This window comes from Pezoporus wallicus, unplaced genomic scaffold (genome assembly GCF_028554395.1).
Source record: "Pezoporus wallicus isolate ANWC-B61680 ecotype Strahan unplaced genomic scaffold, APGP_CSIRO_Pwel_v1 contig_14403, whole genome shotgun sequence".
Classification (NCBI taxonomy): domain Eukaryota; kingdom Metazoa; phylum Chordata; class Aves; order Psittaciformes; family Psittacidae; genus Pezoporus; species Pezoporus wallicus.
The window spans coordinates 1-20,828 of NW_026635945.1; the positions used below are offsets into that span (position 1 = coordinate 1).

Below are 20,828 nucleotides of genomic sequence, written 5' to 3' on the forward strand. Positions count from 1 at the left end.
ATGTATCTCTATGGGTTATGGGATGTGTTTCTATGGGTTATGGGATGTATCTCTATGGGTTATGGGATGTGTTTCTATGGGTTATGGGATGTATCTCTATGAGTTATGGGATGTATCTCTATGGGTTATGGGATGTGTTTCTATGGGCTATGGGATGTATCTCTATGGGTTATGGGATGTGTTTCTATGGGATGTGTTTCTATGGGCTATGGGCCCCGGTTCCACCTCATCGAAGCCGAGCTCCAGCGCAGGGACCCCGGCGGCCGCAGTGAAGGGGAAGGCTCCGCTCTCGGGGGGCAGCGGCCGGATCCTGTCCCCCTCCCCCCGAACACAGACACGTGGGGACCCTGACGTCACTGAGCCCCGCCCCGCAGCACGGAGGGGGCGTGCCCTCCCCAGGCCCCCGCCCCCTCACTCACACGTCACTCTCCCAGCCCCGCCCCGGCCGCGTCACCTGCTCCAGGAGGCTCTTCCCGCCCTCGTTGGGGCTTTCCACCTGCAATGGGGGGGGAGGGGGGTCAGAGGGGCCCTTCCCCCTCCCCCCACCTCCCGCCGCCCCTCCCCCACCTGGCTGAGCGCGCTCTCGATGAGGTTCACCAGGGTCGGGCTGGTTTTGGCCACCAAGCGGTCAGCACCTGGGGGGGGTGGGGGGTGTCACTGAGGGTCAAGGGGGGGGTCACGGGGGGTCACGGGGGGAGGGGCTCACCCAGCACCGCCTGGTCCAGGCTGATGTAAGCGGCGGCTTTGGTGTGCAGGAGGTCGGGGTACCCCTGGGGGGGCACGGGGGTTACAGGGGGGGTCATGGGGGGGGTTATGGGGGGAGTCATGGGGGGGGAGCTCTCACCTCGAGCCATTCGGTGGCCCCCAAGTGCCCGAATTCGCCTCCATCCCAACTGATGAAGAGCAGCGAGCGGCGGAGCTGGAACCCTGGGGGGGCCATGGGGTGGGCACCCACGGTCAGGGGGGCACCCACTGGGGGTGAATGGGTCACGGGGGGCAACCATTAGTCGGGGGGGGCACCCATTGAAGGTGAATGGGTCACGGGGGGCACCCATGGGTCATGGGGGGGCACCCATTGAGGGTGAATGGGTGAAGGGGAGCACCCATGGGTCACAGGGGGGCAACCATTGGGGGTGAATGGGTCATGGGAACACACATGGGTCAATGGGGGGGCACCCATTGAGGGTGAATGGGTCACAGGGGGCACCCATGGGTCATGGGGGGGCACCCATTGAGGGTGAATGGGTGAAGGGGAGCACCCATGGGTCACAGGGGGGCAACCATTGGGGGTGAATGGGTCATGGGGACACACATGGGTCATGGGGGGGGGCACCCATGGGTGAAGGGACCCCAGGGGGGAGCCAGCTCAAAGCATCCGGTGGCTTTTAAACCACAGAGAAATAGGGGTCAAGCCCCGCCTTTTCCCCCCCATTGGTCCCGCCCCTCGTTGGCCCCGCCCCTCACCGTCCCGCCCAATGGCAGCGAAGAACCGGGCCAGCTCCAGCAGCAGCGCGGTGCCCACCCCCGACGCCGCCGCCCCGGGGCCCAGCGAATCACGTTGCGCTCCCACGATGATGTAACAGTCTGGGGAGGAGTGACGGCGTCAGCAAAGCCACGCCCCCCCCGCAACAAACCACGCCCCCTCAAATCTCTGCAGGCTCCTCCTCCTATAGCCGCGCTCCTTCGCCACCGCACCCGCTCCCCATTGGTCACGCCCCCTTTAGCCCCGTCCCCCTCCGTTGGCCCCGCCCCTCACCGGGCTCCAGCCGCCCCTCCAGGGCCCCAAAGACGCTAGTGAGGGTCCCGGGCTCGGTCCCCGCGGCCACGCTGAGCCGGATCCGCCGCTCCCCCGGTCCCGGCCGGTACCAAAGCCCCCGCGAGGGCCCCCCCCAGCGCGCGGGGGCCCGGGGGCCCCCCAGAACCCTGCAATGGGGGAGGGAGGGGGTGGAACGTGAGCAACCCCATAGGGGTCACAGGGATCTCCCCCAGTGGGGGACCCCGGGGTGATGGGGGGGGATACCCACCGGAGGAGCCGCGCGGCCGTGTTGGCGCTGATGGGGTGCGCGGGGATGGGGGGGACCCCCGGGGGGGGCCCGGGGGGAGCTCGGCCGGTGAAGGAGGGGAAACCTCGGCTGTAGGGGTCACCCGAGCCCTCCTGGAGCTGCGGGGTTAGTCAGAACCGGGGTTACCCCCCACAGCACCCCAATAGTGCAGATCCCCCCCATAGACCCACATCAAACCCAACCACCCCAACACCCCAAACCTCCCCAGACCCCCCCAAATGCTCCCCCCCACCCCACTGACACCCCCCACTGCCCCCCCACTCACATGCACAGTCACAGCCGTGTCACCCCCCAAGCCAGGGTCCCCGCCAGGCCCGGCCGTGTCCTGGGGGTCCGGGTACAGCAGCACCCCCAGAGCCCCTGCCCCCGCCGCTGCTGCCACCTGGGGGGACACGGATGGGGGGGACTCTGGTACCTTCCCGTGCCCCCCGTGGATCCTCTGACACCCATAAGGAGCCCACCTATAGGCACCCCCATAGGGATCCCCCCCATAAGTATCCCCATAGGCACTCCCAGTAGAGACCCTCATAGGTACCTCCCCATGGGTACCCCTATAGGCACCCCCATAGACACCCCCCCAAAGGTACCCCCATAGGCACCCCTACAGGTACCCGCATAGGGACCTCCCCATAGGCACCCCCATAGGGTTCACCCCATAGCCCCCCCCATTGCCCACCTTGGCAGCGGGGGGGCCGCGCCCGAGCCGCACCAGGAGCAGGTTCCCACGGGGGGGCACCCCCCGGGCCCGCAGCAGCGCCAGGTCCTGGGGGCGCCCGTAATGCCCATAGACCAGCCCCCCCTGCAGAGGGTTAGAGGTCAGCTGTCAGCGGGGGGTCAGAGGTGAGGGTTAGGGTCGGGGGGGCGGGTCAGGGGTCACCGTGGCGTTGCCAGGGGCGCTCCATGCACAAAAGGCCTCCGGGTCCAAGCGGAGCCGCTCGAGCTCCCGGCCCCCCCCGTCCACCCACTGCAGTGACGCTGACCCCCTGTGGGGTCAGAGGTCAGGGGTCGGAGGTCAGACACCCATGACCCCTCCCCGACCCACCACCCCCATCCCCCATGACCCCGGTGAACTTTGACCTGCTGGGAGCCCCCACCCTTTGACCTCCCTTTGACCCCCTGTGACATCTGTGACCCCAGTCCCTTCCCCACAAGACCCCTGACCCCTTGATTCCTGTGACCCTGTGACCCCTCCGAGCCCCTCCCCCTTCTCCCCCAGCTCCTGTGACCCCTTGACCGTGACCCCGCCACCCCCCCCATGACCCCCTGACCTCTGTGACCCCAACCCATAGCCCTCCATGACCCCTGTGACCTCCTCCTCCCTGAGACCCCGAGTGATCCCCATGACCCTTGACCCCACCCATGCCCCCGGACCCCGGTACCGTGTGGGGAGGGGGAGGGGCTGTGGGCGGCTCCATGCCCGGCTCAGCCCCGCCCCCTCCATGGCCTCCAGCACCGCCCCCGCCAGGCCCCGCCCCCGCTCCGACCCCGCCCCGTGTGGCCCCGCGCTGACCTCCCTACAGGGTCATCGGGGTCACGCCGGGGTCAAAGGTCACAAGGGGGGGGCAGGGGGTCCGGTGGGGGGGGGCACGCACCTCACCCAGGCCTCGATGCGCTCCTCCAGCAGGTAGCGCTGCAGCAGCTCCCGCAGGCGTGGCCACGGGGGCGGGGCCCCGGCGATGGCCACGCCCCCTGGGTCCTCCTCGGGGGCGGGGCCAGGAGGGGACGGCCCCACCCAAGCCCCTCCCCTGCAGGGGGCGTGGCCAAGAGCGGCCACCAGGAGCCCTGCGGGAGGGGGCTGGGCCTCATGGGGAGGAAATGGGGGGAGCAGTGGGATGCAATGGGGTGAGGGGATAATGGGGTGCAATGGATTGCAATGAAGTTCAGTGGGGTGCAATGGAGTGCTATGGGGTGCACTGGGGTGCAGTGGGTTGCAATGGGGTTCAATGGGGTGCAATGGGGTTTCAGGGGTCCCTACCTGCCAGGAAGGCGGAGGCGGAGCCCAGAGCCAACGTCACGTGGGGGTGGAGCCTGCCTCGGGGGCGGGGCCTAGGCAGCCGCACGATTGCGGCTCCTGCCCCCCCCTCCCCTTCCTCTTCCTCTTCTTCATCCTGGTGTCGAGAATACAACACCGCCCCTCCCCCCAGGGGCTGCGATGATGTCACCGGTTACGTCATCACCCGGGGGGGGTGTGTGTCATGGGACCACTTGTTTGGGGGGGGCCCTTACCCGTCTATGGAAGCAGCGCCTCAGGGTCTCCATTGGTTCGGGGGCGCCCTGGGGGGGTTCTTCCGTTTGTCCCCCTCCTCCTCCATGGGGTGGACTTTGCTCCCGGTCTCTCTTCCCCGCCCCCCAACCCCCTCCCGGTGTCTCCCCCATCCCCATATCCCCCCCAACCCCTTTAATTTCCCTTTGACCACCCCAAACTCCCCTGCACCCCCCCCCAGGCCCCCCCTTTCCGCGCTCACCCCTCGGCCGCTCGTCCTGCTCTGCTCCCGCCCTCCCCGGCAGGCGCGAAAAAGGGGCGTGGCCAGAGGCTGGAAGGGACATGGTCTGCGCGAGAACGGGCGTGGCTTCGGATGGGGGAATTGAATGGAGGGGGCGTGGCCTCGTCAGGAAGCAGTGAATGGCTGCACCTGTATGGGGGGGCGTGGCTTCAGGAAGGAGGGCGTGGCTTCGCGGGAGGCCCTGCCCTGGCGCCACCCGGTCTGGCTGCACCTTATCTGACCCCGGTCACTGACCACGTGGGGGTGGGATGGATTTGGAGGGTCCCAAAGGCAATGGGGGGGAGTCCATAGGCAATGGGGGGCTCCCAAAGGCAATGGGGGGGTCCCAAAGGAAATGGGAGGGTTCCAAAGGGAAGGGAGAGACCTGAAGGCAGTGGGTGGGTCCCAAAGGCAATAAAGGAGTTCCAAAGGTAATGAGGGGGTCCCAAAGGCAATAGGGGGTCTCCCAAAGGCAATGAGGGGGGGGTCCAAAGGCAATGTGGGCGTGCCAAAGGCAATGGGGGGATCCCATGTGTGCTGGGGGGGTGAAGGTTGTTGTGAATGAGCTGAGATCAATGAATGAGCTCAGATAAATACTCTCGTGTTCGCATTAAGTTACGGGGGTCTCACACACACACGGGGGGGGGCTCGGACTCAGACATCGCTGCTGTGGGGCCGCGTCTCCCCTGAGTGACAGCTCCCGGTGTCCATGGGGTAGCCCGGGGGGGGGGGAGGCTGTCAGTCACCTGCCGGCACGTCCAACGTGCCGGGGGGAGGCTCCGCAGGGAACAGGGTGGGGGGGTGATGGATAACTGCCTGCCATTGTCAATGGGTGATTGGCTGCCGCCTGTCATCCGCTGATGGGTGATTGGCTGCTTTCTCCCATGTTGATGGGTGATTGGCTGCTGTCAGGCATGTGCTGATAGATGATTGGCCGTTCTCTCCCACATTGATGGGTGATTGGCTGCTGTCAGGCATGTGCTGATGGATGATTGGCTGCTGTCTGCCATGCCAATGGCTGATTGGCTGCTGTCGGTCACTGCCGACAGGCGTCCATGAGGAAGAGCCGGACCTTCCCATGGAGGAAGCTGCTGTGAACAGCCAGGAGCCGGCCCAGGCTCCGGACCTGCCACTGCCGGGGGGGGGCGCTTGAGGGGGTGACCTGGGGGGCGGAAGGAACATGATGAGGACAGGGACCCTCCATTACCCACCCCATAGCAAGACATGGAGCCCCCCATAGCGGGACATAGACCCTCCCATAGCAGAACATGGACCCCCATAGCAGGACATGGAACCCCCCATAGCAGGACATGGATCTCCCCATAGCAGGACATGGGTCTCCCCATAGCAGGACATGGACTCCCCCCTTAGCAGGACATGGATCTCCCCCCATAGCAGGACATGGATCTCCCCCATAGAAGGACATGGATCTCCCCATAGCAGGACATGAACTCCCCCCTTAGCAGGACATGGATCTCCCCCCATAGCAGGACATGGATCTCCCCCCATAGCAGGACATGGATCTCCCCCCATAGCAGGACATGGATCTTCCTCATAGCAGGACATGGATCTCCCCCCATAGCAGGACATGGATCTCCCCCCATAGCAGGACATGGATCTCCCCCATAGCAGGACATGGATCTCCCCCCATAGCAGGACATGGACCCCCCCCATAGCAGGACATGGACTCCCCCCATAGCAGGACATGGATCTCCCCCCATAGCAGGACATGGATCTCCCCATAGCAGGACATGTCCCCCCCATAGGCCCTCCCGTACCTGCGCAGTCATCTCCCGCAGCAGCCGCGCCAGGCTCCGCGCGGCGCTGTTGGCGCGCTCCAGCAGGGGGCGCAGGCGCGGGTCCGGCAGCAGCTCCCGCGCGCGCTGCACCGCGGCCTCGAGCGTGGCCACGCCCCCGCGCACGTCCTGGGCGCGCGCCGCGGCCTGCGGGGGGCGGGGTCACAGCGGGGTCACGGGGGGGGGAAGCCCCCCATCACCCCCAGTTTATCCCATTGCCCCCCACTGTATCCCCAGTTCCCACCATTTTCCCCTATTTTCCCATGCTGTTTCCCTTCATTTCCCGCCATTTTTCCCCATTTCCCACCATTTTTCCCTGGTCCCCCATGCTTTCCCTATTTCTTCCCATGTGCCCCTATTCCCCCCATGCTTCTCCCTATTCCCCCATTTTCCCCCATATTTTCCCTATATCCTTCACTTTCCCAGATTTCCCATTTGCCACCATTTTTTTCCCAATTAATCCCATGTTTTCCCCATTTCCCCCATGCTTTCCCTATTTCCCTCCATGATTCCCTATTTCCTCCCATGCTTTTCCCTATTCCCCCGTTATCCCTATTTTCCCCATTTTTTCCCCTATTTCATCATTTTTTCCTTCTTTTCCTCCATTTCCCCCACAATTTTTTTCCCCTTTTTTCCCCATGCTTTTCCTTATTTCCTCCATTTTCCCCATTTTTCTGCACTTACCCCCATTTCCCGCTATGTTTCCCTATTTCCCCACATTTTTCCCCTTTCCCGATATTTTTCCCCATCTCCCCCACATTTTCCCCCATTTCCCCACATTTTCCCCCCTTCCCATCACCTCCAGCCGTGGCCATTCATTGAAGTTCACTCCGGGGTAGGGCACAGGCACCGCCTCGGGCAGCTCACAGTGTGGTCCACAGCTGGCCTGGGGGGGCAGGCACAGGGATGCTGCCACCACCGGCACCGGCATCCCCAGGCCCCCCCACCTTGTCCCCCACGACCCCCGCGCCCCCCCCGCTGTTCCCCCCCTCACCAGCGCCCTCTCTGCGTCGCGCGCCTCCAGGATGAACCATTCCAGCACGCGGGGGTCGCAGAGTGGGGGGGGCCCCTCGGGGCGCCCGGGGACCCCCAACAGCAGCAGCAGCAGCAGCGAGCAGAGCCCTGGGGGGGGGGGTGTGAGGGACACCCCCAAACACCTGGGTTAAAACCCATTGCTATCAATGAACCCAGGGTCTTGGGGTCCCCAGAAACATGGGTGCCCCTCCACTTGTAACCCCCTAAAATTCCACCCCCCCCAATAGGGACCCCCCCCTTAAAGCTGAGACCCCCCCAAAACAGGGACCCCCCCATGCACTTGGAATGCCCCAAACACCCAGGTCCCCCCATTGCAATGAATGAACCCAGCCCTTGGGGTCCCCACACATGTGGGTGCCACCCATATACCTGAGACCCCCCCCCCCAAGACCCATATCCCCCATTGGTATCAATGAACCCAGGCTCTTGGGGTCCCCACACACGTGGGTGCTCCCCCACTTGTAACACCTTAGGACTGCACCCCCAGAACAGGTACTCCCTCTTATACCTGAGATCCCCCCAAAACAGGGACACCGCCCCATACGCTTGGAACCTCCCAAACAGCCAGGACCCCTAATGCAATGAATGAACCCAGCCCTTGGGCTCCCTATACACGTGGGTACCCCCCAGAATAAGCCCCCCCCCCCATTGCTATGAATGAACCCAGGGTCTTGGGTGCCCCCCCGAAGTGACCTCCTGGGACCCCCCCCAACACCCACATCCCCCATTGCTATGAATGAATTCAGGGTCCTGGGTGCCCCCCCCACCCCCTTCACCCGGGTTCCCCCCATTGCAATGAATGGGTGCCCCCTGCACTCACCCGCGGCCCCCATGGCTGCTGCTCATGGCACGGGGGGGTCCCTGGGTGGCCCCGGCAGCGGCGGCCGCGTCCCCCGGCCCCGGCCCCGGTTAATGTTTGATCCGAGGGGCCGCGGGGCCGGAAGCGCCCTTTGGGGGGGGGTTTTCCCGTCCGGGCCCCCCCCTCTCCGGGCCCGGCCATCGAGGAAAAGGCCGCGCTGGCCCCAGCACGTCTGCGCTGGCCACGGGCCACCCCCGGCCCCGGCCCCGGCGCCGCGGTGGCGGCAATGGGGGGGGGGGGGGCACCGGGCGGGAGGGGAGAGGGGAAAAGGAATGGGGACAGGAATGGGAATAGGGAAAGGGATGGGAATGGGGAAAGGGATGGGAATGGGGACACAAAGGCAAGGATAGGGACATGGGGCTGGGGGTAATGTGGGGGGACATGGGAACGGGATTGTGGGGAGTGAATGGGGATGGAGACAGGGATTAACATGGGAATTGGGACAGGGATGGGAATAAAGGGGGACAGCAGGACTGGGATGAGGACACATGGACAGACCCCAGAACAGGGATGGGAATGGGGAAAGGGATGGGAATAGGGACAAGGCAGGTAACATGGGGGGGACGTGGGAATGGGATTGTGAGGAGTGAATAGGGATGGAGATATGGATGGGGTTTAACATGGGAATGGGGACAGGGATGGCAATGAAGGGGAACACCAGGATGGGGATGAGGACACAGGTGAATAGCCTAGGACAGAGATGGGGAGATGAGGATGGGGGTTAACATGGGAATGGGGACACGGATGAGGACCTGGGACTGAAGGGGGACACCAGGACAGGGATGAGGACACAGGGACACAGCCCAGGATGGGGCCCCGGGGATGGCCCAAGGATGTGGGATGAGACGTGGGCACAGACAAGGAATGGGATAGGGTGTGGGGTAGGGACCCAGAGCGATGGGATGGGGATGAGGCAGCCCCACGTGGCCTTGGGGACACCCGTGCTGGTACCGGGGTGACACGGGGACAGCCGGGCCCAACCACACGTGTGTGCAAGGGGGGGTGCCCGTGTCCCCCCCCCAGCACCGGAAGCACCCAAACAATGGGGCCAACGTCACCGGGTCCCAATGCCGGGGGGAAGGGATGTCCCCCGGTGGGGACCCCCAGCCACGGGCCGGAGGGGGGGGGGGGGGGGGGCGCCGGACCTGGGCCCCTGCCAGGCCCCTACGTGCGGAACCACACGGCCCGGCCATGGCTCCGGCCCCGCGGCGCCAGCGGGGACAAAGGGCGGCGGGGGGGGGGGTGGCCGGGGACACGGGGACAGCAGCAGGGCCAGGACCCCCCCACAACAGGGGGGCAGTGGTGGAGTCCGTCCCCGTCCCCGTCCGTCCGTCCCCCTCCCCAACGCTGACGCCGGGTCCATGGGGGGTTTCCTGCCCCAAAGGTCACCAATGACGCGGAGGAAGCCCGGGGTCCCCCCCCCCCCCCCCCCGGGCCCCAAACAAACTCCGCCCCCCCTTAGGCTCCGCCCCCAAAGTGTCACCGTTGCCACCACCAGGTTTATTGGGGGGGTCCTTGTGTGTTTGTGTCCCTCCCCAATGCAAGTCCACTGTGGGGGGGGGCATTCAGGGCTTGGTGGCACCTTGGTGACCATGGAATGAGTTCACGGTGGCGTCCCCGGCTCATTGGTGGCTCTGTGGTGACATCCGGGTGTCCCCATGTCCCCGTGCTGCCATCTCCGTGGCTCCCGGTGTCCGTTGCTGATCCAGCTCCCGGTGTCCCCATGTCCTCGGGTCCTGCATAGCCCTGGAGCCTCCCGCTGCGGGTGCCCCATAGCACTCATGGGTGCTGCTCAGGCACAGGGCGCTTCCCTGCACACCCGGATGTGAATGGCCGAGTTATGGCGGGGCCGCGGGGCTGCCCCCTCCTCATCCTCATCTTCCTCCTCCTCCTCCTCCTCGTGGCTCTGGGGGGGCCCTCGGCGGCGCCGGGGCGGCCCGGGGGGGGGCAGGGTGACGGAGGAGGTGCTGGCGTGGAGCCGGAGGGCGCCGGGGGCGGCCGCCTGCAGCTGCAGGGCCAGGTTGATGGCGCGGGGCACGGCCAGGCCCAGCCCGTGCAGGCGCAGCTCGGAGGGGGGGGCCGCTGCCGAACCCCCCCCCGCCGGCGCCAGGAGGCGCTGGCAGCGCCGCAGCTGGGCCCGGAAGTCGGTTCTGGCCGTCACGAACACGTCCGTGGGGGGGGCCGAGGAAGAGGAGGAGGAGGAGGGGGGGGGGATGAAGGGGGGACGCGGGGCCAGGCCTCGGCGGCGGCGGCAACGGGAAGGGGGGGGGTCAACCCCCCGCGGGGCCGGGGAGCCCCCCCCCGGCGCTGCTGTAGGTCCTGAGGACATTCTATGGGGGGACATGGGGGGGTCAGGGGCACATCCAGGCACCCCGGACCCACATAAGCTACCCATAGCCCCACACAGACCCTGGGTGCCCCATAGGGACTATCCAGAGCCCTCCTCGAGCGCCACAGACAGCCCACAACCCCCATCCCAAGCCCCATAGACCTGCCAAAACGCTCCATAGACCCCTTTAGAGTTCCCCCAGCCCAAGCCCTACAGACTCCATAGAACTCCCCCGGCCCCCATAGACCACTCCGGACACCCCATAACCCCTGTCCCAAGATCCACAGCCCCATAGCCCCCCCCATTGACCCCTTTACATCCCCTCCAGTCCCACAGACACCCGTGGACCCCTCCCAGGCCCCTATAGACCCCCATAACCCCTGTCCCAAGCCCCATAGATCCCCGCAGGCTCCTATAGGCTCCCATAACCCCTGTGCCAAGCCCCATAGACCCCATAGATCCCCCCGGACCCCGATAGGCCCCCACGCCACACTCCACTCCCGCCCCCCGCCAGCACCTCGCCGCGTCCCCGCCGCCGGCTCACTTCCGCTTCCGGTAGCTTGGACCCGCCCCCTCCCTTCGGACGGCTTCGCCCATTGGCGGTGCTGCACGCCACGTGACCGCGGGAGCCGCCATCTTGGAACCTGACAAATACAAGCCCCCGTTGCCATGGTGACGACGGAACAGCCACCTCCCCCCCGTTTTCTCCCGGGCTGTTTCTATGGAAACCTGATGTGTCTCCCCTCCCTCCCCTAGCCTGTTTCCATGGCGACGAGTACAGCCCCTTCCTCTTTAAACCCGTTGCCATGGAGACCCCTTATTCACAACAAAAACGGCGCCTGCCCCTTTAAAGCATTGTCTGCGGAGGCGGCCAATCAGCGAGCGCGGTGCACGGCGGCCGCCCATTGGCTGCGCGCCGCTGGCCCCGCCTACCGCGGCCGGCGGGCGCTGTCCAGTGCTGAACGCGCGGCCGCCGCCATGAGCGGGGGGGTCTACGGCGGCGGTAGGGGGCGACACGGCGCGGGAGGGGGTGTGGCCTCGGGGAGGGGGCGTGGCGTAGAGGGAGGGGGCGTGGCCGGCGGGGTTGGGGGTGGGGGGCGCCGTGTTACCGGATGGGGGGGGACGGGGGGTCCCAGTGTCACCGTGATTCCCCCCCCCCCCATCCCAGATGAGGTCGGGGCCCTGGTGTTCGACATCGGCTCCTTCTCGGTGCGTGCTGGGTACGCCGGGGAGGACTGCCCCAAGGTGAGTGCCATTGTATGGCATCACGTGTCATTGTATGTCATCACATGTCACTGTATGTCATCACGTCATTGTATGTCTTCACATGTCCTGCCATCTCATGTTATTGTATGTCATCATGTGTCATCGCATGTCACTGTATGCCATCACATGTCACTGTATGCCATCACATGTCATTGCATGTCATTAAATGTCCTGTCATCACGTCATTCTGTGTCATCATGTGTCATTGCATGTCATCACATGTCATTGTATGCCATCATATGTCATCGCATGTCATTGTATGTCATCAGGTCATTGTATGCCATCACTATCATTCTGTGTCATCGCATGTCATTGTATGCCATCACATGTCATTGTATGCCATCACATGTCCTGTCATGTCATTATATGCCATCACATGTCACTGTATGTCATCACATGTCATCACAACATTGCCTGTTCCCCCCCCCTTCCCCCCCAACACCCCCAGTGCCTCCATGGTGGCGTCCCCAAAACCATCACCATAGGCCAATGTCCCCATCATGGTGCCATCCCCATGGCCATGGTTTCCCTGAGGTCACCACCCTCATGCCACGTCCATGGGGTGGCTACAGGCAGACTTCCCCACCACCGTGGGGCTGCTGTCCCCTGAGGAGGTGGCCCTGGAGCTGGATGGGGACAAGGACAAGAAGGGGGGCAAGGTCTATTACATCGACACCAACGCGCTGCACGTGGCCCGCGAGGGCATGGAGGTGCTCTCGCCCCTCAAGAATGGCATGAGTGAGTGGGGACCCCCTCTAGGGCCATGGGGAACCACCATGGGGTTGGGGGTCACCCAATGGAAGCCACCATGGGGTTGGGGTCACCCAACAGAAGCAACCATGGGGGTGAGGGTCACCCAATAGAAGCCACCATGGGGTTGGGGTCACCCAACGTAAGCCATCATGGGTTTGGGGTCACCCAATGGAAGCTGCCATGGTGTTGGGGCCACTCAATGGAAGCCACCATGGGGTTGTGGGTGGTCACCCAATGGAAGCCACCATGGGGTTGGGGTCACCCAACGGAAGCCACCATGGGGTTGGGGTCACCCAATGGAAGCCACTATAGGGTTGGAGGTCACCCAATGGAAGCCCCCATAGGGGTGGGGTCACCCAAAGGAAGCCACCATGGAGTTGAGGTCACCCAATGGAAGCCACCATGGAGTTGAGGTCACCCAAGGGAAGCCACCATGGGGTTGAGGTCACCCAATGGAAGCCACCGTGGGGCTGGGGTCACCCAATGGAAGCCCTCATGGGGCTGGGGTCGCCCCATCTGTTCCCATGCCCCCAGTCGAGGACTGGGAGTGCTTCCAGGCCATCCTGGACCACACCTATGGGAAACACGTCAAGTCGGAGCCGGGTCTCCACCCCGTCCTCATGTCCGAGGCCCCGGTAGGTGCACCCCTCCCCGCCTCGGTGCCAGTGCCCCCCACATCCCCCCACATGTCCCATCGGGCTCCCCCCCGTCCCCGCAGTGGAACACTCGTGCCAAGAGGGAGAAGCTGACGGAGCTGATGTTTGAGCACTACAACATCCCGGCCTTCTTCCTCTGCAAAACGGCCGTGCTCACCGCGTATCCCCCCCACGGTGGCACCCAATGGTGGCACCCAGCAATGGCACCTTCACACCAACAACAAACCTCGCCCTGGGTGGATCTAGAGGTGTCTGGGTCGGTTTAGACCTGGGTGGATGGGTCTAGAGCTGGGTGGGTGCATGGCTGGGTGTTCTGTGGGGTGTTTGTGTGCATGTTTGGGTGCCCTGTGTAGTGTTCTATGGGGTGCATGGCTGGATGCTCTATGGGGTGGGTGTTTGTGTGCATGGTTGGGTGTTCCATGGGGCGTTCTATGGGGTGCATGTTTCGGTGCTCTATGGGGTGTTTGGGTGCATGGCTGGGTTCCCTATAGGGTGCTTGGGTGCATTTTTGGGTGTTGTACAGGATGTTCTATGGGGTCCATGGTTGGGTGCTCTATAGGGTGCTCTATGGGGGGCACAGTAGGGTGCTATATGGAGTGTTCTATGGGGTGCACGGTTGGGTGCTCTATGATGTGTTCTTTGGGGTGCATAGTTCGGTGCTCTATGGGGTGCTTGGGTGCATGGCTGGGTGCTCTATGGGGTGCTTGGGTGCATGGCTGGGTGCTCTATGGGGGGCTTGGGTGCATAGTTGGGTGCTCTATGGGGCACCCGGGTCACCAAAAGCCCCCCGTTGTCGCCCCTTGACGGCGAGGGCGCAGCTTTGCCAATGGGCGCAGCACGGGGCTGGTCCTGGACAGCGGCGCCACGCACACGACCGCCATCCCCGTGCACGACGGCTACATCCTGCAGCAGGGTGAGCCGGGAGGCGGGGCCTGGGGGGGGGCAGGGGGTGGGGCCAGCGCTGCTCCTCCACTCACCATTGGCTGCCGCAGGCATCGTCAAGTCGCCATTGGCCGGGGACTTCATCTCCATGCAGTGCCGGGAACTCTTCCAGGAGATGAACATCGACATCGTGCCCCCATACATGATCGCCGCCAAGGTAGGGGCGGGGCTTGAGGCGGGGACACGCCCCCTTGGCTAACAGCCTATCAGAGAGAAGGCAGCTGTTAGGCTCCATCCGCTCTGCCATTGGCCACGCCCACTTCGGCACCACCCCGCTGATTGCTATGGGGCCGAGGCCCCGCCCCCAGGAGCCGGTGCGGGAGGGGGCTCCCCCCAACTGGAAGAAGAAGGAGAAGCTGCCGCAGGTCTCCAAGTCCTGGCACAACTTCACCTGCAATGTATGGGGGGGCCCCATATATATGGGTCCTATTTTTGGGGGCCCCATATGGCTGGGTCCCTTATTGGGGGGTGTCCCATATACTTGGGTTCCTTATTTGGGGGTGTCCCATATGGCTTGGTTCGTTACTGGGGGGGGTCCCATATACTTGGGTTCCTTATTTGGGGGGGTCCCATATGGCTGGGTTCCTTATTGGGGGTTCCCATGTAACTAGGTCCTATTTTGGGTTGTCCCATCTATCTGGATCCCTTATTTGGGGGTCCCATATATCTGGGTTCCTTACTGGGGGGATCCCATATGGCTGGGCTCCTTATTGAGAGTTCTTTGACCCCTGGGTCCCTTACTGGGGGGGTCCCGTATACCTGGGTCCCTTAGTGGGGCTTCCTTGACCCCTGAGTCCCTTATTGGGGTTCCCGGACCCCAGGAGCCATTCAGGGGGCTCCACTTTGGGTCCTCCCTACCCTCAGGAGGTGATCCAGGACTTCCAAGCCTCCGTGCTGCAGGTCTCAGACTCCCCATATGACGAGCAGTGAGTGCTGCGGGCTCCGGGGTGGGGCTTAGAGGGGGGTTTAGGGGTTCCCCCCCATATCCCCCCCTTTTTGCTCTGCCCCCCCCCAGGGTGGCCGCTCAGATGCCCACAGTTCACTATGAGATGCCCAATGGCTACAACACGGACTATGGGGCCGAGCGGCTCCGCATCCCCGAGGGGCTCTTTGACCCCTCCAACGTGAAGGTTTGGGGGTGCAGGGGGTCCTGGAGGGGGGTGTTTGCATATGGGGGATCTCAGCCCTATTCTGACCCCCCCATCGCCCCCAGGGTCTCTCGGGGAACACGATGCTGGGCGTGGGGCACGTGGTCACCACCAGCATCGGGATGTGCGACATCGACATCAGACCAGTGAGTGCCCAGGCCTATGGGGGAGGGCTATGGGGTGGAGGTGGGGGTTCAGAGGTGACCCCCCAACATTGTCTGTCCCCCACCATCCCCATAGGGTCTCTATGGCAGCGTCATTGTCACCGGGGGGAACACGCTGCTGCAGGGCTTCACCGACCGCCTCAACCGGGAGCTGTCACAGAAGACACCTCCAGTGAGGGCCCTGTGTGGGGCTTAGAGGGCGGGGGGGGGCCTCTGTGTGGGATCTATGGGGCTGGCGCTGTCCCACACCCCATAATCCCCTTCCCGCCCCCTTTCAGAGCATGCGCCTGAAGCTGATCGCCAGCAACAGCACCATGGAGCGGCGCTTCAGCCCCTGGATCGGGGGCTCCATCCTGGCCTCCCTGGTGGGTGCCACGGGCAGGACCAAGGGGGGGTGTCCCGCTGTGGGTCCCAGCCCCATAACCCCCCCGATTGTGTGACCCCCCAGGGCACGTTCCAGCAGATGTGGATCTCGAAGCAGGAGTACGAGGAGGGGGGGAAGCAGTGCGTGGAGCGCAAGTGCCCCTGAGCGCGCCCCAATAAACGCCTTCGAGCGCAGACCGCGGCTGTGTGCGGGCATGAGGCATTGGAGGGAGCGGGGAGGGTGATTTTATGACGCAAAGTGGGGGGGGTTTGACCGATTTGAGGGTTTTTTACCTCAAAAACGGCATCCGGACGCTGCGGGGGGGGTCGCGGCGCGGGCTCCACCTCAACGCTTTCCCGCGCACCGCAGCGCGCATGCCCGAAAGGGGGAGGGGGCTGGGGGGAGGGGTTGGAGGGCACTCTGCGCATGCGCAGAGCCCCCTCCCCGCGATGCGCCCTGAGGACCCCTCACCGATCCCCCCCGATGGCGTCCTCGTCGCGCCTGCTCCGACCTCCCACCGCTCTGCCCCTGCTCTCTCGTCCCTGCCGCCGCCGCCGCGGCCCGCGCCCCCTCCCCGCTCCCCACAACCGCTTCCTCCCGCCTCTCTCCGCTTCCCCGCGCCGCCGTTAGGTTGGCGCCCTCGAGCAGGCACTCGTCACGGCCACCCCGTATTCTCCAAGCCCCCGCCTTCCCTCCGCGGGCCGCCGCGCTCTGATTGGCGACGTCCCGCGAGGGCTCGGCCTCTATTGGCTACGAGCTGCCGCCCGCCCCTGTTCGGGAGGCGTGGTCCCGTCGGACCCCGCCCACCGGCTATATAAAGCGCGGCGGGCCGGCGCGCTCCTGCCATCGCGGGAGGGAGGTGGCGGGCGCGGAGGGGTCCGGCTGCGTCGCGCGGCGCATAGCACCCCCTAGCGGCGGCGCGCATGCGCGGAGGCGCCGGCGCGCATCGCGCATGCGCGGGGCGGTCCGCTATGGCGGCCGAGCCTGAGGCCTTCCTGGTGCCTCCGCCTCCAGCCTCCTCCTCCGGTGCGGCCGGAGCGCGGCGGGAGGACGAGGAGGAGGAAGCGGCCGAGCCCCCGCGGCCCCGCAACGGCTTCCGGTCGGCGGGGGGGGGCAAGCGGCGGAGCAGCTGCGGCGCCAAGCAGCCGGCGTGGAAGCGGCGGCGCCGGGCGGCCTCGGAGTGCGGCCCGGTGCTGCCGTCCGAGTTCCTGCTCGGGGGGAACATCTTCGACCCGCTCAACCTCAACAGCCTCCTGGACGAGGAGGTGAGCCGGGCCCTGAACGCGCGCACCCCGCAGAGCTCCCCGCTGCCCGCCCGCGGCCGCGACCCGGTGGAGATCCTGGTGCCCCGGGACATCACCGACCCGCTCAGCCTCAACGCGCCGGGCGACGGCCTCCGCTTGGCCTCCCCGGCCAAGTCCTCCCGACGGCGACACCGCCACCGCGGCCAGCAGCGAGCGAGCGCCGCCTCTGCTGCCTCCGCTGCCTCCGCCTCCGGTCCCGCCGCGTCCGGCCCCGATGAGGCCGCCTGCCCGCACGCCCTCCCCGCCGCCAGCACCCCCCCGTGCGCCGCCGCTGCCACCGCCGCCACCGCCGCCTGCCCCGGGCCCGGCCGGCATCGCAAGCGCCGACGGACTTGCAGTAAATCGGAAGGGACGCGGCCTCCACCGGAGAAGCCGAAACCGCCCGGGAAAACCCCTCCGCGGCGGCAGGCTCGGAAGTTCCAGTACGGGAATTACTGCAAATACTACGGGTACCGGAACCCCGACTGCGAGGACGGGCGGCTCCGCGCCATGCGGCCCGAGTGGTTCGCGGGGAAGGAGGTGCTGGACGTGGGCTGCAACGTGGGGCACCTGACCCTGAGCATCGCCAAGCGCTGGGGGCCCGCCCGGGTGGTGGGGCTGGACATTGACGGGGGGTTGATCCGCTCGGCCCGGCAGAACATCCGGCACTACCTGTCGGAGGAGATCCAGGCCGAGGCGGGCGGGGGGGAGGCGGCAGCAGGAGGAGGAGGAGGAGGGAGGAAGGGGTTTCCTGCGGCTCTGCTCGCCAGTCGCGGCCCCATCGCTGCCCCCCGCCTGCCCCCCGACGGGCCCGGGGCCGCCGACTTCCCGCACAACGTCGTGTTCGTGACGGTGAGGGCCTAAAGGGGGGCTTGGGGGGGGAACCCGGGGTGGGGGGGTCTGTGGGAGGCCTGGAAGGGGGTTGGGGGGGGTCTCGCGGGGAGGCAAAGTAAGGTCGGGGAGGGATGTGGGGGGGTTATATAGGGATGTGGGAGGGTTATAAAGGATATGGGAGCATTATATAGGGATATGGAGCGTTATATAGGAATATGGGAGCATTCTATGTAGGGGAGGGGGCTGGTGGTGATTTGTGGTGGTGATGGTGAGGATTGGGGGTCATAAGGGGGTTTTGGGGATACAAAGTATGATTTTGGGTTGAATACAGTGGGTATTGGGACAGGGTTTGGGGGTCGGGGGATTGGAAGAGTTTGGGTACGGGGTGGGGCTTAGAGAGGGGAGGAGCTTAAAGGGTGGGACTGAGGAAGACACCGCTAAACCCCATCCACAGCGCTTGTTTGGCCGGCCCCCCCCCCCCCCATTGCAGGGTAACTACGTCCCCGAGCGCGAGGAGGCCGTGGCCGCGCAGCGCCCGGAGTTCGACGTCGTTCTCTGCCTGTCCCTCACCAAGTGGGTGCAGCTGAACTGGGGCGACGAGGGTCTCAAGCGCCTCTTCCGCAGGGTCTACCGGCACCTGCGCCCCGGCGGGCTCCTGCTGCTGGAGCCGCAGCCATGGGCCTCCTACCGCAAGCGCAAGGGGCTCACCGTGAGTGGGGGGGGTATTTGGGGGGGAGGGGGGTCAGGGCTGGTTTTAGGGGGTTCAGAGGCGGTTTGGGGGGGTCTCAGGGCTCACTTTATGCCACCCCTCCAGGAGACCACGTACCGGAACTACCAGCGGATCCGGCTGCGCCCGGAGCAGTTCCCGTCCTACCTGACCTCCCCCGAGGTGGGGTTCGACAGCTACGAGCTGCTGGGGACCCCCCAGCATGCGGCCAAAGGTGGGAGCTTCTGGAGGGGGGCTGTGAGGTGGGTTGGAGGAGCAAGGATGGGGCTATGGGGTGAAATGGGGAGGGTGGGTCCCATAAGGACATCCTGGGGGTGTGGGGTGAACTTTGGATGCTCCTGACCCCCCCTTTCTCCCCACAGGCTTCCAGCGGCCCATTTATCTCTTCCACAAGGGCCAAGGCAACGCCCACTGAGCCCCCCCCCACGACCCACAACTGTGGGGGGACCCCGATGCCACCAATGGGGGGGGGTTCGCTCCTTCCCCCCCCACCCACAGAAGAAGATGCCAAATGGGGGAGTCCACCCCCCCTCGACTTTGGGGTGTTCCAACCCCAGCCCCCCTTCCCCCGCGGGTGTTTGCGGTGGTTTGGTCTGTGCTGAGGGGGGGTTGGGAATAAAGGAGGTGATTGGTCAATGTGGGGTCGTTTCATTGGCGGGGGTGTCACCTACTTTGGTCCAGCCCATTTTTGGTCCCCCCCTATGTGGGGGGAGAAATCTGTGCCCATTCTGTCTCACCCATCGTTCAAGGGGTGGTGTTCCCCACCACCACAAGTGGTACAGCCCAAAAGGGTGTCTCCAAGTGCTACCATTGACACGGATGCAAATATCTCCCCCTCCGCATCATCACCATGGTACATCTCCGTTACCATAGTGACCCGTTGGCACCGCCTAGGGACGCTGCACATGCGCGAGAGCGCAAGGGATTCTGGGAGCTGTAGTTTTTACTCTGGACCACCATCACTCCACCGTTTATCGCAATGGCTGACGGGAACGCATTCCCCAATGGGGGGCGTCTGTGAATAACTCCCCCCCCCCCCGGATTCACCCACAAAGCTTGAAAAGAAGGCTTTATTTTGTGGGGGGGTGGAGAAGGGGGTGACTCCCCCTCAGCCGCCCCCCCCACTGCTGCAGCTTCCGGTACATGACGAAGGCGGCGTCGGAGGGGCGGGGGAGGGGCCGGAGGGGAGCGAGGGGGGCGGAGGGGGGCAGCCAGGGCTCCCCCTCCCCCCCCGGAGGGGCGCCAATGGCAGGGCCGGGAACCTGAGGAGGAGGGGGAGGAAAAGACCAACACAGTGCGGGGGGGAGCAGGGGTGAGGGGATTGGGGTGCAGGGAGGGGCGGCTCTCACCTTGTGGGGCGCGCTGTGGGGCAGCGCCCCCCTCCTGGGCCCCATCGGGGGGGGCACGGCGAGGCTGACGAGGCCGCGGTAGAGGCGCTGCGCGGGGGGCACGTTCATGGCTGCGGAATGGGGTGAAAAGAGCGGATTTCGATTAAAACGAGAAGGGAGACAAACACAACCCCAACCCCATCCCTCCCCTACAGCAGGGCCTCACCTGCGGCCGCCGCCCCCGCCACGGCGCAGCGGGCAGCGAACGAGCTCCCGAGCAGGGCCGCGGCCGCGCGGGGGGCATCGAACGGCTCCGCCCCCCCCCGCGCCTCTGCCGCCGCCGCCCGGGAGCTGTTGGGAACCGGGGCCGCCAACGGGGCCCCCCCGCGCTGCTCCTCATGGTCCTGCCCCGGCCCCACAACCGCGAACCGCACCTGTGGGGGGTGGAGGGAGCGTGAGCGGGGAGGCCATGGCTCAGCTCCCCCCTCCCCGTTAAGGGCTCAATGGTGGGGTCCGGACCTGCCGCCCGCATCCCCCGCGCTGCCCTCCCCCCCGCCGCAGGATCCCCCCCGGTGGCGGCGGCTGCGCGGCGACCGGCGGCCTCATCTCGGGGTTGGACACGCCCTTTCCGGTGCAGACCACGCCCCTTACCAAGAAGGCGGCCTCCAGCAGGAACACCCTCTCCAAGATGGCGGCACACACGCTTCACCGTTCCAAGATGGCGACGCACACCGCTCCCTCCTCAAGATGGCGGCGCCTGTCCGTGCCCTCCCCAAGATGGCGACCAATGTGTTCCAC

At 65.5% G+C, this 20,828-nt stretch overlaps 5 protein-coding genes across 5 annotated transcripts; 2 read left to right on the forward strand and 3 right to left on the reverse strand.

The window, feature by feature from the left end:
- Positions 1 to 214: 214 nt before the first annotated feature.
- Positions 215 to 4,104, reverse strand: LOC130593506 (transferrin receptor protein 2-like; the record flags this gene model as incomplete). The annotated part of the gene is made up of 14 exons (XM_057398721.1): positions 4,039 to 4,104; positions 3,656 to 3,845; positions 3,443 to 3,577; positions 2,941 to 3,046; positions 2,740 to 2,862; positions 2,329 to 2,445; positions 2,025 to 2,161; positions 1,757 to 1,923; positions 1,465 to 1,584; positions 845 to 927; positions 707 to 770; positions 568 to 635; positions 420 to 496; positions 215 to 310 (listed from the first exon to the last, which is right to left on the reverse strand). Coding segments are annotated over exons 3-14 (1,220 nt in total), but the record flags the coding sequence as incomplete, so codon positions are not given.
- A 1,467-nt stretch (positions 4,105 to 5,571) lies between these two features.
- On the reverse strand, positions 5,572 to 8,252 carry EPO (erythropoietin). The gene is made up of 5 exons (XM_057398723.1): positions 8,198 to 8,252; positions 7,337 to 7,464; positions 7,142 to 7,228; positions 6,325 to 6,489; positions 5,572 to 5,708 (listed from the first exon to the last, which is right to left on the reverse strand). The coding sequence occupies exons 1-5, from the start codon at positions 8,208 to 8,210 to the stop codon at positions 5,583 to 5,585; spliced, it is 519 nt and encodes a 172-aa protein (XP_057254706.1). The 5' UTR covers positions 8,211 to 8,252; the 3' UTR covers positions 5,572 to 5,582.
- Positions 8,253 to 11,432: 3,180 nt separating this feature from the next.
- ACTL6B (actin like 6B) lies at positions 11,433 to 16,053 on the forward strand. Its single transcript, XM_057398724.1, has 14 exons — positions 11,433 to 11,568; positions 11,734 to 11,810; positions 12,404 to 12,569; positions 13,119 to 13,219; positions 13,303 to 13,400; positions 14,059 to 14,153; positions 14,233 to 14,339; positions 14,491 to 14,580; positions 15,047 to 15,108; positions 15,198 to 15,312; positions 15,396 to 15,476; positions 15,571 to 15,666; positions 15,773 to 15,859; positions 15,943 to 16,053. Exons 1-14 carry the CDS (start codon positions 11,544 to 11,546, stop codon positions 16,021 to 16,023), a joined length of 1,281 nt encoding a protein of 426 aa, XP_057254707.1. The 5' UTR covers positions 11,433 to 11,543; the 3' UTR covers positions 16,024 to 16,053.
- Positions 16,054 to 16,766: 713 nt separating this feature from the next.
- Positions 16,767 to 19,193, forward strand: MEPCE (methylphosphate capping enzyme). The gene is made up of 4 exons (XM_057398726.1): positions 16,767 to 17,993; positions 18,466 to 18,684; positions 18,790 to 18,916; positions 19,065 to 19,193. The coding sequence occupies exons 1-4, from the start codon at positions 16,782 to 16,784 to the stop codon at positions 19,115 to 19,117; spliced, it is 1,611 nt and encodes a 536-aa protein (XP_057254709.1). The 5' UTR covers positions 16,767 to 16,781; the 3' UTR covers positions 19,118 to 19,193.
- Positions 19,194 to 19,772: 579 nt separating this feature from the next.
- Positions 19,773 to 20,636, reverse strand: PPP1R35 (protein phosphatase 1 regulatory subunit 35). Its single transcript, XM_057398725.1, has 4 exons — positions 20,550 to 20,636; positions 20,257 to 20,464; positions 20,052 to 20,161; positions 19,773 to 19,964 (listed from the first exon to the last, which is right to left on the reverse strand). Exons 1-4 carry the CDS (start codon positions 20,634 to 20,636, stop codon positions 19,773 to 19,775), a joined length of 597 nt encoding a protein of 198 aa, XP_057254708.1.
- Positions 20,637 to 20,828: the final 192 nt, after the last annotated feature.